Source organism: Myotis davidii, unplaced genomic scaffold (assembly GCF_000327345.1).
Source record: "Myotis davidii unplaced genomic scaffold, ASM32734v1 scaffold214, whole genome shotgun sequence".
Classification (NCBI taxonomy): Eukaryota; Metazoa; Chordata; class Mammalia; order Chiroptera; family Vespertilionidae; genus Myotis; species Myotis davidii.
In genome coordinates this window covers 1,673,061-1,688,254 of record NW_006285782.1, presented here as the reverse complement: position 1 = coordinate 1,688,254, position 15,194 = coordinate 1,673,061, and the positions used below count along the sequence as shown (strand labels likewise).

At 52.4% G+C, this 15,194-nt stretch overlaps 2 protein-coding genes across 5 annotated transcripts in view; one reads left to right on the top strand and one right to left on the bottom strand.

The window, feature by feature from the left end:
* Window positions 1-3,088, top strand: part of LOC102773777 (solute carrier family 23 member 1) — a 28,981-nt gene extending 25,893 nt beyond the window's left edge. For all 4 annotated transcript variants that reach the window (XM_015559416.1, XM_015559415.1, XM_015559414.1 and 1 more), the window contains one exon: window positions 630-3,088. In XM_015559416.1, coding sequence (XP_015414902.1) covers window positions 630-886 — 257 coding nt within the window. In that variant the 3' untranslated portion in view covers window positions 887-3,088. The remainder of the gene's footprint in view (window positions 1-629) is intronic.
* On the bottom strand, window positions 2,599-14,766 carry STRA8 (stimulated by retinoic acid 8). The gene is made up of 7 exons (XM_015559403.1): window positions 14,535-14,766; window positions 13,108-13,183; window positions 12,472-12,556; window positions 9,802-10,087; window positions 6,818-6,882; window positions 5,633-5,744; window positions 2,599-2,673 (listed from the first exon to the last, which is right to left on the bottom strand). The coding sequence occupies exons 1-7, from the start codon at window positions 14,730-14,732 to the stop codon at window positions 2,599-2,601; spliced, it is 897 nt and encodes a 298-aa protein (XP_015414889.1). The 5' UTR covers window positions 14,733-14,766.
* Window positions 14,767-15,194: the final 428 nt, after the last annotated feature.

Sequence of the window (15,194 nt, the reverse complement as noted above, 5' to 3'; positions counted from 1 at the left end):
TTTTTCATTGATTTCAGAGAGGAAGGGAGAGAGAGAGAGAGCGAGAGAGAGAGAGGGGAGAGAGAAAAATCAATGATGAGAGAGAATCATTGATCGGCTGCCTCCTACACACCTGACCCTAGGGATCAAGCTGCAACCCAGGTATGTGCCCTGACTGGGAATCGAACCGTGATCTCCTGGTTCATAGGTTGACGACAGTCAACCACTGAGCCACTCCGGCTGAGCCCCCAGGCTCCCTTCTTGACCCTCCCACAGCCTCTTGCAAGGACCTCTATCAGCATCTGCTTCTATTCTCTTTTCCACATTCCTGTCTCCTCCACGGGTAAAATGTGCCTGCATTCCAGAAGCATTAACGTGTGGAAAAGCCAGCCCCAATGACAGGACAGTGGTTCACAGAAGGTCCTGCCCGAGTTCTGCACGGTCAGCCCCACCTGGGGCTCAGGGATGCCTGAGGAGCCAGGTGGAGCTGAGCTATGATTCCTGCAATGGGCTTGGCGGCTCTGTTGGCAGGTGGAGGGCGCTGAGAGGAGACCTCATGAGTGCCTGCGGGGGGCACCAGAGGCGCCTTCCAGCTCACCTTCGCCCACTCTCCCTGCGCCCAGTCTTGACTGCTCCCTGTCTCCTCTCAGGAAGTCTGGAGGAGCGAGGCTTCCTGGCATGGAATGAAGCCCAGGGGTCGGAGGACTCTACGAGGATCTTGGAGATCTACGGCCTCCCCTGTGGGATTGGCACCAAGTGCTGCACTTCCTCCTGCACCCGGTTCCTCCCCTTCTGGCCCAGGCGGGAACCTGGTGGGAAAGGGGAGAAGGGAGTGAGTCAGCTCACACTCTGCTCCCAGGATTTCTCAGGAGAGCGCCCAGAGGGTGCCATAGAGACCCGGATGTGAGGCTGTCTCTCTGATGCACGTCCCCAAGCCCTCTCCACCCCACCCCAACCCAGAATGTGCTGGTCTCCCCGAGCAGCCATGTGACCACACTCTCCTGAGCACCCCCAGCGTCCCATACACTGTGGCAGCCGAATACGCAGTCGCAGTCCGTGAAGACCATGACAAGCGTGCTGTGACCCGGCACTCCGTCCGCGGACTGGCCTCAGGCTGCACCTTCCCTGGCTCCAGCCCTGCTGTCCGTCATGGAAACCAGTGTAGCCTGATGGCCATCCCCATCGACACTCCCGCAGTCTGCATGTTCTGAGGACATTTTGATGCCTTGGGAGAAGGGTGGAGCAGGGGACGGAGATGGGGCTGTTGGCTGAAAGAACAGGTCTCTTCTCAACGAGGCAGGTGGCCCTGCTGGCCCCTCCAGGCCCGCCCCTCTGTGCCCCTGCAGTTTGCAAACAGTCAGGTGCCAACAAAGCTGCAGCCCTGCAGCCCCCAGTGGGCGTCCTTGGGGCTGCCTCCTGCATCACAGGACGGTGAGCGGTGAGAGCTGGGCTGTGGAGCAGACAGATGAAACAGCCTTCGGTGGAGGGGAGCTACTGTTGCTAAGATGTGTAAACCCATCCCCATTCTCTCTGTACATTCAGTGGATTCGTCAGGGTTCTCTAAAGATAACAAGTCAATAGCATGTGTGTGTGTGTTCACATACATATATTCACATGCCTACATACATATATGTTCACACACATATATCCATGTGTTATCTATGTACTATATATGCACATATGTGCTGTACACACACACACACACACACAAGAGAGAAAGAGAGAGAGTCTTTAAGCCATGGGCTCCTGGATTGTGGAGGCTGACAGGTCCAAAATCTGCAGGGTAGACCCCAGTAGGCTGGGAGAGTTGCAGCCTGAGTCTCTGAGGGCTGTCATTGGCAGAATTCCTTCTTCCTTAAGTCTTTTCTTTTGGTCTAGTTGGTCCTTCAACTGATTAGACAAGGCCCACCACATTAGGGCAAGTAACCTGCTTTACTCAAAGTCTACTGATTTACATGTTCATTTCATCAAAAATACCATCATAGAAACATCTAGAATAATGTTTGACCGAACATCACTCCCAGGGTACATGCCCAGGGACATGATACACTCTCTGTCCAGGAGCCTCGCTGGAAAGCGCTGGGACCTGGTGTAGGCTCCGTTCAGGGGTCTTTATCACCAGAAGAAGCAGGTGTCGCTGGTCCCATCTGACTGGTGTCCTGTAGCACTCGTTTGGAGTCAGCACTATTCCGGGCTCCCAAAGCATGCAGGATGGACAGGTGGTCCCCAGAACTTTCCAGAACCCCGCAGAACAACAACCTGAACCCAGAGTGCACGGAAAGTACCCAGGATCCTGGCACCACCACAGACAGGTGCTGCCTGTCCTTCTCTGGGAAGTCCAGGGCCTGCGCCTCAGCGGTGCCCAGCACCACCCACCCAAAGGAGCAGAGGGGGAGCAGGTGTGTGCCCTGCAGGACAGCCCCTTCACCAAACAACCCTGAGAGACCAACACAGAGCCACGCTGCTCTTAATGCTTTATAATAATCAAAACGAAAACCATCAACATGCTTCTGGGAGAGTCCATCCAAAATATCCCAGAAGGCCGAGGCGGGTGCAACGGGCATTCAGACTTGGAAACTGCCCACTTCATTCATTGCCATCCCTCCCAGCCCTTCTGCACTACAGATCTTCATCATCAAAGGTCTCCAAGCACTGCAACATCAACAGCTCGTCGTCTATGGGAAGGTCTGCTTCCTGCAACACACAGGTGGAAGAGGATTGATATTTTTTTAAGGATTCCTGGCCCTGGGCGACAGCCAGATTGGGGGGTGAGGAGGCTCCTCCACCGCAGGCGTGCCCTGCTTCCTCAGTCTCTACCCACATCTTTTCAGCTGCATCTTCACCCACAGCTTATGGCCAGGAAGTAAGGGCAGTGGGGGGAAGGTCCCATGTCCATTTTACTCCTTGACTACAAAAAAGGCTTTTCCTGGATACTGCAGACTGGCTTCTTTCCTATCCTGGGGAATTCCAGGAGCCCAGAAGAGAGACAGGCGAAGTCTTAAAGCTTTATTCAAATGCTTATCAATAGAGGACTTTGAATTACACCATGACGCATCTACCAATGGAACACCATGTTTCAAAAAAAAAAAGAGAATGTAATCGCTCTCTATCTGTGGGACACACTAATTAATTTAAAAGGGCAAGAGCACCCTGGCTGGTGTAGCTCAATTGGTTGAGCATTGTCCCATGAAAAAAGTTGCTGGTTCCATTCCTGGGTCTTGGACTCCATCCTGGTGCGGGGCATGCAGGAGGCAGCCAATTAGTGTTTGATGTTCCTCTCACATCGCTGTTTCTCTCTCTTCCTCCCTCTCCCTTCCTCTCTCTCTAAAAAATAAATAAATAAAAGTCAAAAATGTTTTTTTAAAAAAGGACAAGATGCAACGCAAGGTGCACAGTAGACCGCCATTTGTGTTTGAAAGAATACATAAACATTGGGTGGCTGTTCAAGAAACTGGTCGTGGTGGTGGCCTTTGAGGCAGGGCTGGGTCGTAACCAAGGGGCGCTGGTAGGAAAGATACTGTTTACCTTGTGTGCCTTTTGGTAACTTGAAGTTGAACACGGGTGCGCTGTTAGGAGATCATTTTTTTTTTTTTCAAGAAGCAGCACCATGGCTGTTTGGTAAGTTCCTCATTCCCTTTACAAGGACCCCAGCCAACCTCTCCGAATCCCCCGTCACTTCTCCCTCTGAGAGTACGTCCCGGGTTTTTGCACGTGCTGCCTCTCCCCACCCCAGCAGGAAATGACCCCTGTCCTCTGTTAGCCCTGCTGGTCTGGGGTGGATCCCCTGGGGCCCTGGGCGGCATCCCCCCGGTAACCATCTCATGAATGGGGAACCTAGTCCCAGAGTGACAGCCAGATTGGGGGCTGAGCCTGCAGATGAAGCCTTTCCAGCTCAGGAGAAGGGTCCTCATTCCCGTGCTCTCCTGAGGGGCGGGTGCACGGGGAGCCAGCGTATTCGAGGGGGATCCGGTGGTCAGAGGACGATCACCCAGGCCCCTTGTTCAGGGTGAAGGCAACGGCAAAGGTTGAGAAAAGAGGGAGTTGGAGTATAGGGGATGCAAGGGGTCCGGACACTCAAGTCTGTCACACAAAGTGCTCGAATAATGTTCAAAATGTTCTAGTTCCTTAAGCCCCTGAAAAGGGCGTCTGAGGCATGTGAAGCTGCAGGTTTGCAAAAGCAACAGCTGTGAGAGGTGTTTTCAGGAATTGGGGTGCTGCAGTATGTGGACTAGTGTTCCCCCCAAGTTCTTGTCCACCTTATTTGGAAAGAGGGTCTTTGCAATTATGATGAGTTAAGGGTCTTGAGATGAACTCATCCTGGACTCTGGGTGGCCCTCAATCCCAATGACTGGCGTCCTTATAAGAAGATGAGAGGGACCGAGAGGCACAGAAGAAGGGCTTGTGAAGACCGGGGCAGCGGCTGAAGGGATGCAGCTGCCCGCCAGGAGCGCGAGGGCTGCGGCCGCCTTAAGCGAGGACCAGGCATGGCGGGATTCCCCCCTCCAGCCTCCAGAGACATGGCATGCCCTGCCTGCACTTTCACTTGCCTTCCGGCCTCCAGAATGAGGAGTTGTGCACCACCGAGCTGGTGCTAGTGTGTGGCACCAACAATGAAGTGTCCCTCGGCCACCTCCCACGGAGCCAACAGGGGGATGGATGGGCAGAGAATGGAAGTTCCCTCTTCACACCAGCAGCTCTGAAGGCCCCAGGCCTCCTGCACCAGAACCTCCAGGGCAAGCAGGTCAAACTCATGGCCCGTGGGCCACATGCCTTTGAGTTTGACATGCTTGCTCTGGAGTAACCTGTTCAAAATACAGATTCCTGGGATCCCACCTCGAAACACTGAGTGAGCACCATGGGGGTTGGGGCCCCGGGAACCCGCATTTCCAAGACGCTCTCAAGGTGATCCCAGCTTGAGCGCCTCTGCTTTGTGTGGCTACTCCCACCCCTGCTTGTTCTTCCTTTTCTGCCCTGAGTGCAGCAAGGAGGCAGGGAGAGCAAAGACTGTCCCACTAATGCGTTCTCACCAGGGCTCCGTGGGAAAAGGGCCACACGACTCCTCGGCCTGTTGAAAAGCTGTCCTGGTTATTTTTACACAGACACTCTCATTAGTACTGCTTACCTTTTAAGACAAACGATTGCAGTTTTTCTAAATTAGTACAGCAAAGCTATGGCTATGAAGCTTCATGGCTCTGGCATAAGCTCCTCCCCCCAAGAAAGCTTCCAGAATATACCTCCTAACCAAGACCTGCGCTACTTATGTCATTACAAGTTCCACTGCCAGAAATTAACATCTTCCCAAAGCTGAGAGCAAATATTGCCCGGGGAAACAGCTCTGCCTCTTGGCAAGGAGTCAAGGAGTCACAGGACATTTAGGAATTCCTGGGACGAGCCAGGCCTGGGACCTGGTCGCTACATCAAGGTCTGCCCTAAAGGGCATCCCTCTCTCTCCCCTCAGTTTCCCCAACGTCTTCCATCCCACAGGCTGCCTTAGGTTGAAGTCGAGCATCCATGGAGCAGGCCACAGAGAATGAGAGAGCGCCCCCACCTGGCCTTGTGGTGCGATCGGGTGAGATTTAGCTCTCCTCAAGGGACCTGGATCCTGCCAGTGGAGGGGAGAGGGGCAGAGGTCTCCCACTCCGAGCCATCCTACCTGCTTCTCTTGTGTGTGGTCACAGCAGAGGTCTTTAAAGAAGTCGATGATCTGCGTGTAGAGCTGAAACTTGTCTTCTGGGTCCTCTGGGTTGCAGCTGGCGAACAGAGAACTGAGGGCAGAGAAGGAGAGAAACAGCCAATGTTTTGAATCCTACTCTTTGACCTCTGCTCGTACCCCCTAAAAGCTCGGATGATGGTGTGAACCAAGCACCTTCAAACACCCAGCTGAGTCCCCGAAGAGCCAGGAGTCCTTCTTGGAAGGTTTGCATCGCCTCAGCTCAATGTCACGTCTGGCACCCGCTGGGAAAGTGAGACAATGGGGGGACTGGCTCCTGGGTCCTAATGTAGGGTCCTGAGCTATGGCCTCGGGAACAAAGGGACAAGATGTCCTCTGTCCCTAGGAGTCGACCTCTACAGCGACGCCCCACGGCTCTGGCCCACCTGCGGGCACATCGCACACTGGAGTTCAGTCCCTTCAGATGTCTCCACCCAGGTCTCAGGGGGAACACGGATGCAGAGAAAAGGCCTGTTTTGCAGAGTCCTTTCCCCCGGCCTTCCTGGGACAAGGAGAGAGGCCAACACCCAGGGACCCAGAGCAAAGGAGCTGGAGTCACGCCAGGACAGCTGGCATTTTGACCTCACCTTCCAGCCAGCTGGGAACCTTCTGGCAGCAGCCCCCACCTTTCCCGGGCAAAGCAGAAAAAAGATTTTTTATTGATTTCAGAGAGGAAAGGAGAGGGACATGGGGCCTGTTTCCATGTTGGCTCAGTTTCTCGGGGCCAGACCCCCCACCGCCTCTCAGTCAGACCGAGGCTGTAACCTGCCCGTGGCCACCTCACCCCGGGAAAACAGGGCAACATGGGCAATCTGGAGTTGATAACCTGTGTGTCAGCCCTGGGCCAGGATGGAAGAATTTTCTGTGCAGAAGAACCCCAGACAACACTGTCCCCAGGGCAATGGCACAGTCTTAGGACCAGCCCGCTTCGAATCACAGCAAAAAATGGATCCCCAAGAATTCCCACTGAATTATGCACCCCTCTGAAGGGCTGCAGGGGAGGCTCCGAAACATCCCAGCAGGGGTACCCCCCCAAACACACACATGCACACACTCACACATATACGTACATACATGCACACACAATACACACATGTACACACACACCATCTCCTACCCTGTCCTCACCTGGAGCTAGATGCCTTACTTTTATCCAGGAAACATGCCACATCGTAGGCATCTTCAAAAAGGAGCTGAAAGAAAGCACAGAACAGTCTGACCTTTGCCCTGGGCTGCTGCGGGATGAAGAACAAGACTGTCTCTCTTTCCCCCTCAGCTCCCAAGGGCGTGCCCATGAATGCTGGGCCCAATCAGACTCTCAGGGTCTCTGCTTGGTGACCTTCCCAGGAGGGGATATGAAGCTCTTGCCCGCCCAGAACAAACTGCCGACCCCAGAGGGAGGTGCTGGGGCCGGTGGTTTCCTCTTTCTAAAGAAGACAGTGTGAGGTGCAGCAGCCAGAGCTGAGCCTCAGTTTACCTGGAGGAGGGCTCATCTACACCTCTGCAGGTGCAGAGCCCATTTGAGCCATACCTCGGCTCTGGAGTTAGGCTGCAGGAGAGCCAACACCCAGCCCTGCCACTCAGTAAGCTGGGTGACCTCAGACAAGTGGCCTCATCTCTCAAATCCTCCTCTATAAGCAGCAATCACAGCAGTGCCTACTCATAGGGTTTTGCAAGGATTAAATAAGAGCTGTGTGAGGCACCAGGCACATCATGGCTCAAACATATTAGCTATTTTAAAAAATATATATATATTGATTTCAGAGAAGAAGGGAGAGGGAGAGGGAGATAGAAACATCAGTAGTGAGAGAGAATCATTGATTGGCTGCCTCCTGCATGGCCCCCTACTGGTGATTGAGCCCACAACCCAGGCATGTGCCCTTGACTGGAATTGAACCTGGGACCCTTCAGTCCGCAGGCTCTATCCACTGAGCCAAACTGGCTAGGGCCATATTAGCTATTATTGAATATTGTCTGCTTTATAAAAGAAATACATGTTTATCGTGAAAATAGAAACCAATAGAAAAAATAAAAATCACCAAGAAACAATCCCACCTGGAGAGGCCCATTGTTAACATAGTGACTTCTTTCCCTCCATCCTTCCCCTAGGCATATTATGGCATATATCACCAACTTGGGAATCCTGCTATTTAAACAGCTTTTGGTCCCGCTTCTCCTTAACTTGCTGAAGAATATTAAATATTCCACAGGAACATGATATACACTTAAGATTGCCAGATTTAGTAAATAAACATACAGGATACTTTGTTAAATTTGAATTTTAGATGAACTATTGCATGGAACCTTCTCACACGAACAATTTCGCTGCCGGGCTGTTTTATCCAGCTCCGGTCACACAGGCAGCCCCCAGAGGCGGGGGCGGGGGGGGGTTCTCCGCCCGGAGTTGTGTCTGCCCCTCAAGTCCTCAGACAATGTGCTTCCCCTGAACCGAACCCCTTGGGACTCTGGCCTTGTGGATGGACCCCTCCTGGTTTTCTAGACATTTCCTGTGCCCTCTTTTAGCTATCCCTTTGGTCATCTCCAACAGGATCTGGGGAGGGTCAGTGAGCTCCCAGAGGCCCTTCACCTCTGTGTGCCTCCCCCCGGGCCGGGGGCAGGGGCCCAGGACCTAAATCCCTACCCTCAGCCAGTTTGCCCACTGAAGTTGCAGGCCACACGCTGCCCCCACCAGGCAACCCCCTCACAAGCCAGCCTGAGAGGGGCATAGGCAGGCCCCACCGCCCTTCTGGAGCACCCAGCACCCCCCGACCCAGAGCCCAGGCCTGGCTCCGAACACAGCTGTTCCACAGCAGAACCACGCCAGATGGACCAGGAGCTGCAACTAGTTCAGAAGCCACAGGAACAGTGGCTCCGTCTCTACGTGGGACATAACTGCTCCTTGTTCTGCTGGCCTTGTCACCCAGCCCTCGGTTGGCCAAAGCCAACTTCACTGAATGGTAGCAATGCTCTTTGGGATGAGAACTGACACTCCTCTCAGAGACTGGGCCTGACTGGTCTAAATGCAATCGGACCTTGATTATGCAGGTCATTGGCTCAGTAATCTGTCAACCTGGCCAAATCTGGCCAATGAGAGAAAAGACGTTTGATGGGAATTTCTGGAAAAGTTCTTCCTTGATCCTTGAGAATCAGCCACAGGACATCTTTCTCTCTCTAACCGGATAGAGAGGAATGACAGCTCGATTGCTGTGGGAGTCAGAGAGGCAGGGAAACGGGAGGACAGGGAAGGTGAGAAACCAGCCTTAAGCTGAAGCAGAGCAGAGAGACAAACCGAGTCCATGGTCACATCACTGAGACGCTGACCAGACCCTGCCCTGCCTCGGGACCTCCCTGGTGTGAGCAGTCCATTTCTTCAGGGTTTAATGAGCCAGGAACTTGCAGATAAAAAGCCCAGCTGATACAACCATCTAGTGGTTCTCAACCTTCCTGATGTCGGGACCCTTTAATACAGTTCCTCATGTTGTGGTGACCCCCAATTTCATTGTTACAAATTGAACATAATTAAAGCAATGATGAGAGAGAATCATTGGTCAGCCGCCTCCATCATGCCCCACACTGGGCTAGGACTCGAGCCCGCAACCCGGGCATGTGCCCTGACCGGGAATTGAACTATGACCTCCTAGTTCAGTGATGGTGAACCTATGACACGCGGGTCAGAGGTGACACGCAAACTCATTTTTTTGGTTGATTTTTCTTTGTTAAATGGCATTTAAATATATAAAATAAATATCAAAAATATAAGTCTTTGTTTTACTATGGTTGCAAATATCAAAAAATTTCTATATGTGACACGGCACCAGAGTTAAGTTAGGGTTTTTCAGAATGCTGACACGCCGAGCTCAAAAGGTTCGCCATCACGGTCCTAGTTCGTAGGTTGATGCTCCACCACTGAGCCACTCGGACCAGGCTGAGGCTTCTCTTCTATAACCTCCACGGAAAGGCCGGGAAACAAACCGAAGAATAAGACATGCTATTCTGTGGGTGTGGGGATGGTGTCAGGAAAACAGACACTGAGCACGTGGGCCAGGTCTCAAACAGCTCCTCAGACTTGGCCTGGAGTGACCCCCTCCACCCCACCCCCAGGGACCGCTCACCTCCTCGGGGGTGGACTCGAGCGAGCAGCTGGCCCCTTGGCTCTCGACTCCACTGTCCTTCATGCTGTCCTCGGCGTAGGCTGGCTCCCGGGGGGCCCCCTCGAGGCCCGCCAGGCCACCGTGCTTCTGCTCCAAGGCCTGCAGGAGGCTGGCCTTCCTCTCCTCGGACAGGGTCTGCCACAGGTGGGAGATGGCCGCAGAGACCACGGGCAGGGCCACGTCCCGGGAGGAGACAATCCCGTTCCTGGTCAGGAGGTCCATTGTCTGCTTGTAGAAGCTGAGGTACCTGGAGTGGAAACGACAGCAGCTCCCTGACCTGAAGGGCCCCCGCCCCAGGCCGTCTCCTCGGGACCCCGTGTGGCCCCCTCTCTGTGCTGTGCCAGGGGCTTGGCCCTGCTAGTCTCTGGCGGCCCTGAGCCTTGGAGAGCAGATGTCACCTCCGGGGCCACGGAGACAGATTTCTGCTTCCCAGCCCTTCCTCACATCCTCCCAGACCCTGTGCCTTATAAACCAGACGGTGAGAGGCGTGGCTGGCGCAGCTCTCACCCCACAGGAAAACTGCTTAAAACTCTGAGCCCATGGATGTGCAGACGTGATGTGACACCGCTTAGACTTGAGGCCTGAGAGTCAGGCTCAGTTGTGGACAGAGCCTCCCGTCTATGGAGCCAACGCCCCAGAAGCTGATGTGGCTGTCAAGGGACTCAGTCCATGGAGGGCGGGGAGTGGCAGTGGGAGTCTAAGCCAGCCATTCTCATCTTTCTTACTATAATGCTGCCCAAAACAGACTTTTGGGGGGTGTGTGTGGGAGCGGGCTCTAGCCCTTATAATCACCATCAACACCCCCCCTCCCCTCCTTCCAAAGGCACCCCTGCCGGGATCCGGTTCATCCTTGCTATTTCAAGGGACCTGGCATATATGGCATACTGTTCTTAATATGTTTGCTCACCTTCTTGGCACTATGTGTTTTAACCAAGGTCACCTCTCTGAGAAAGGTTGTTTCCCCAGGTAGGGATTTTCCCCTGAAGTTAGGGAGGGAATAAAACCCCTTAACTAAGTGCCAGGCGGGTAATTAATCACTTTAACTAAGAAGAATCATGCTTTGGACAGAACCTGGCTGGAGAACCTAGAGAGGGAACATGGCTACAGAACCTGGCTGGAGAACCTGGAGAACCTAGCAAGAGAACATGGACACAGAACCTGGCTGGAGATCTTAACCAGAACTTCGCTGGAGATCCTGACCAGAACTTGGCTAGAGATCCTGGCTAGGCTGCTGATCAACTGAACACTCTCTGTGTCATTCCTTCTTCGCCGACTCCGTCCACACCTTTGGGAACCCCTGGACCTGCTGGGGTTGGACCCCAGCACACCCCAAACACAGTCTAAGTAAACACAGTTATGTGTTATGCAAATGTAACTTCAAGACTATTTCTTTAGCTTTTCTGCCAACCCATCCCCCAGCCCCTCCTGTATGGAAATTCTGAGCATCCACAGCTCAGGGCCTGGCCTGAGCGCTCGCTGAGGCTGCAGCGCTGCCCAGCTGAGCCTCGCCCCTTCCCCAACAGGAGCTCCTGCTGTGCACAGAGCCGCCTCGCTCAGCTGTTCGCACCGTTCAAATTCCATGAGGTCGTGTGGCAAAGTGACTGGGGAGTGTGAGAGCTCCACTTTTTCCTCCTCCTCCTCTTCCTCCTCTTCCTCCTCTTCTTGGTCTTCCTCCTCCTCCTCCTCCTCCTCCTCTTCCTCCTCTTCGTCTTCCTCCTCAGCATCCTTTCCGAATTCCTCAAATGGGTACAAGTTGTCAAAGTCTTCTGGATGAACCTTATTTGGGAGCAGGCTGGTGAGAAAACAGAAACAAGATAACTACAGATTAATGTCCCTCGTGAACATTGACACCAAAATTCTTAACAGTCTTAGCAGATATATATGATATATTATATATGATATACATCATGTAGGTCATATATTATAACACATGCGCGTGTGTGTTAATATATTATGGCCAAGTGGGGTTTATTCTATGAATGTGAGACAGTTGTTTTAAACTTTGAAAATCTATCCATGTAACTCACCATATCAACAGACTAAAACTCTTATCAATATTTGATTTTAAAATAGTATGATTTTTACAATCTCACTAGATGCAGAAAAAGCACTTGGCAAAAGTCAACATCCATTCATGATCCAAACTCTCAGAAGTCCACACTGGCTTTTCTTGGCTCCTGTGGAGCTTGGGAATCAGGCTGAGCTCTGGATTTTCCTTGTTTTCATCTGCACCCGCCAATAAGGCCACTAACTGAGTTTGTAAAAGCTATAATACAAAATAAATACTTGATCTCATCTTTCCATAAAATAATGTGCAAAAAAAATTTTTTAATGGAAGGCTATGCTTTGAAATTAACATTGGTTTTTCTTGAGGTGAGACAATATGTATTTTAATTTCCTTTTTAGGGCTTTTCTGTACTCTTGATATTTTCTGTAATAAGCAGAGATTTTTATCATCAGAAAACAAAATCCAAAGTATGTTATAAGGTAAAATAGGAAAGAATTCTCCCCAGCACAAGAGTGTTCTAACTGGTGAGCAGCCCTCCTCCGCTTTCCCATGCTGCAGCGGAAAGCAGTTTCCGTGACAGCGGAAGGCGACACCAGCAGGCCCCGGTGCTCCCAGGGCCTTACCTGTGGTTTCTGGAGAACATGCTGGCATAGTTTTCCTTGACCTCCTCTAAGCTGTTTGCATTTCCATCCTGCAGTTTGAAGGATTCTGTTGGGGAGTTGAAGACAAGGGGGAAAGCTGGGCCTTTGTTGAGTCTCTCCTGTCTTTCCAGGGGGATTATGGGGGTCCCTGAGCCCAGCCGGGGTCGGTGTTAGGGGGTCAAGAGCCCAGCTACACCCCTCCTTCCAGATGTGAAGAGAAAGGGCTTCTTGGACTGGCCCGTTTCACTCAAGGCATCGAAAGTATCCCTTTCAGAGTTCAGCTTCCACCAGCTCATTAAACTCAAGTTCCCAGCAGCCATCTCTCTTGGTCCCAAACCAAGCGCCAAGGAAGGGAGCCAGGTTCCCACAAACACTGGCCCACGTCTCCTCTGGCCTCTCAAGATGAGACCAGGTGCCTTCAACAGCTGGCAACCCTGCGGTCAGGCTGTGAATCTCATCGTGCCCCTGCCCCAAGCCCAGCGCCTACCTAGCACACAGTAGGTACTCAGTAAATATTCATTCACTTCGCTTAACCCAATGTCTCTGTTTTTAATAGAAAAACCAACGAGCCTTTCTTCCCCTGGGAGGGCGATGGGGGTGGCGGGTAGGACCTGTTACCTTTCACCTTCAGCAGATTATCCAAGACTTGTTCCTGTTCCTGAATGTGACTCTTCGCCCTGTTCAGAACCTGCCACTGAGGACAGAGACAGACAACGCTGACAGGCCGGTCTCCCCACTGCACAGCCTGGTTTTGCAGACACAGGAGCCCCTTCCCGGGTCTGAGGCCCCGGAATGCAAAATCACCATCCTTCACGTTGTTGATAAAAAGCGCAGGGAGTTTGTTCTGATGCGCAGAAGGCATGGCGTTTGTTTATTTATTTATTTATTTATTTATTTATGAGGTTTAAGTTGTAATTGGGAAATGTTTCTCACCAAAACATTCAGAAACAATTAAGCTGTGCTCAGCAGACTACTAGGGCTGCCAAAAAGGCAAACGACTGCATGTGCTACTTGACGGTGGGATAAACGGTGACTTAGAGGCGGCCCGAGTGGATGTCAGCCCCACGCGGGCAGCAGGCTCCCGGTGAACTTCCGCTCACTGGTCACAATGTGCCACCGGCTGGTTAATAGTAAATGTGCGAGTCTAACAATAGTTTTATTTGTTAAATGCATGCACTCCGGTTGATATGAAGACTTAAGTGCTCTGTCAACTTGAACTCTGAATGTCCTGTTCTGCAAGACTAGAATCACAGGCGTTCTTCCCACACTCCCATCCTCCTTCCCTCCCTCCCTCCACTCCTTCCTTCTTCCCTCCCTTCTTCCTATCTTCCTTCCTTACTCCCTCCCTCCCTCCACTCCTTCCTATCTCCCTTCCTTCCTTACTCCCTCCCTCTTTCCTATTTTCCTTCTTCCCTCCCTCCCTCCCTTGCTCTCTTCCTTCCTTTACTTTCTTCCTGCTTCAATCTGCCTTCCTTTAAAAAATATTGTATCTTTATTATCTAGGGCCCCCAAATTATTACTAAAGTCAAAACGATAACTGTGAGATTATTAAAAAACAAGAACTGCTAAATACTGCTTATTACTCTGACCACTGATGGCTGTCTGGAGCGACACACTCATCTGGTATGTATGCTAAGGGGACACAGCTGTGCTGGGCCTGGGGGCGAACAGGTAACCAGCCCTGCTTTCAGGGTGCTGACCTTCTATCAGGGGCAGCAGGCACGGAAACAACTACTGGTAACACAAACTAGCATTCAGTTAGTGGCAACAAGGGGTAGAAACAAAGGGCCGTGGGACCACACGGGAGGAGGGACTGATTCCACCTGCAGGGACAGACGGTCCCCGTAGAGCAGGGCACGGAGCACAGCCAGGCAGCAGCAGGCGCAGCACAATGCGGTGTCCACAGCTGACCGCCGACCCACCCAGGCAGGCCCCAGCCCTCAGGGGTAGGAAGAGGGGGAGGAGCATCTCCAGGCCCGCCCCCACCTGGCTCCACAGCCCCTCCACCTATAGGACCTTCCCTCCCCACGCTCAGGTCCTCCTACCTTCGAGGCTGTGAAGTCAGACTGCTGGTAGACGATTCTCCGGAGGTGACCGAAGAGCTTTGTCAGGGTGGCTCGGTGGCGAGCCTGGGACAGGCGTCGGCGGGCCACCCGAGGCTCCAGCTCCTGCGCCTGCACCTGCGCCAGGGGCCAGGGCGCCGCTTCGTGACTGGGGTCGCTGCCTTCTCCATCGGTCGCCATTAAAAGCTACAATGTAATATTATGCTTTGGGGGGGGGGCCCTAGATAATAAAGATACAATATCAAAGAAAAAGGTTGGCAGATTGAAGCAGGAAGAAAGTAAAGGGTCCCAAACCAATGAAAGCAGATACGTAGAATCAGTAGTAGATACGTAGTGAACAATGGATGACACAAAATGTGTTACTTAAATTCAACCCTAAAGACAAACCCGCTCATATTTGACTTACAGGTGAAGGGCACGGCTGCCTTACACCAGGAAGCTTCCAGAACATTGCAGGTACTCACCAGACGCTTGTGCATGGACTGCTGTGGCCAAGGAGAGAAGCTGTACCCTGAGAGCGTATTCTTTACTCTCTGATAAAAGCTGAACCGGTAGGAGGCCCACCCTCCGTGGTATTTCCTATGCCAGAACGCACCCCACCGCGACCCGGGCAGTGGTCACACAGGTGTACAGATATGAACA

What these genes read in the sequence shown, in the direction of transcription:
- STRA8 (XM_015559403.1), bottom strand. Translation starts at nt 14,732, where the DNA reads ATGGCGACCGATGGAGAAGGCAGCGACCCCAGTCACGAAGCGGCGCCC. An exon ending in CTGACTTCACAGCCTCGAAG is followed by an intron (nt 13,184 to 14,534) that starts GTAGGAGGACCT and finishes CTCTGTCCTCAG; the next exon opens with TGGCAGGTTCTGAACAGGGC. An exon ending in TAATCTGCTGAAGGTGAAAG is followed by an intron (nt 12,557 to 13,107) that starts GTAACAGGTCCT and finishes ACTCCCCAACAG; the next exon opens with AATCCTTCAAACTGCAGGAT.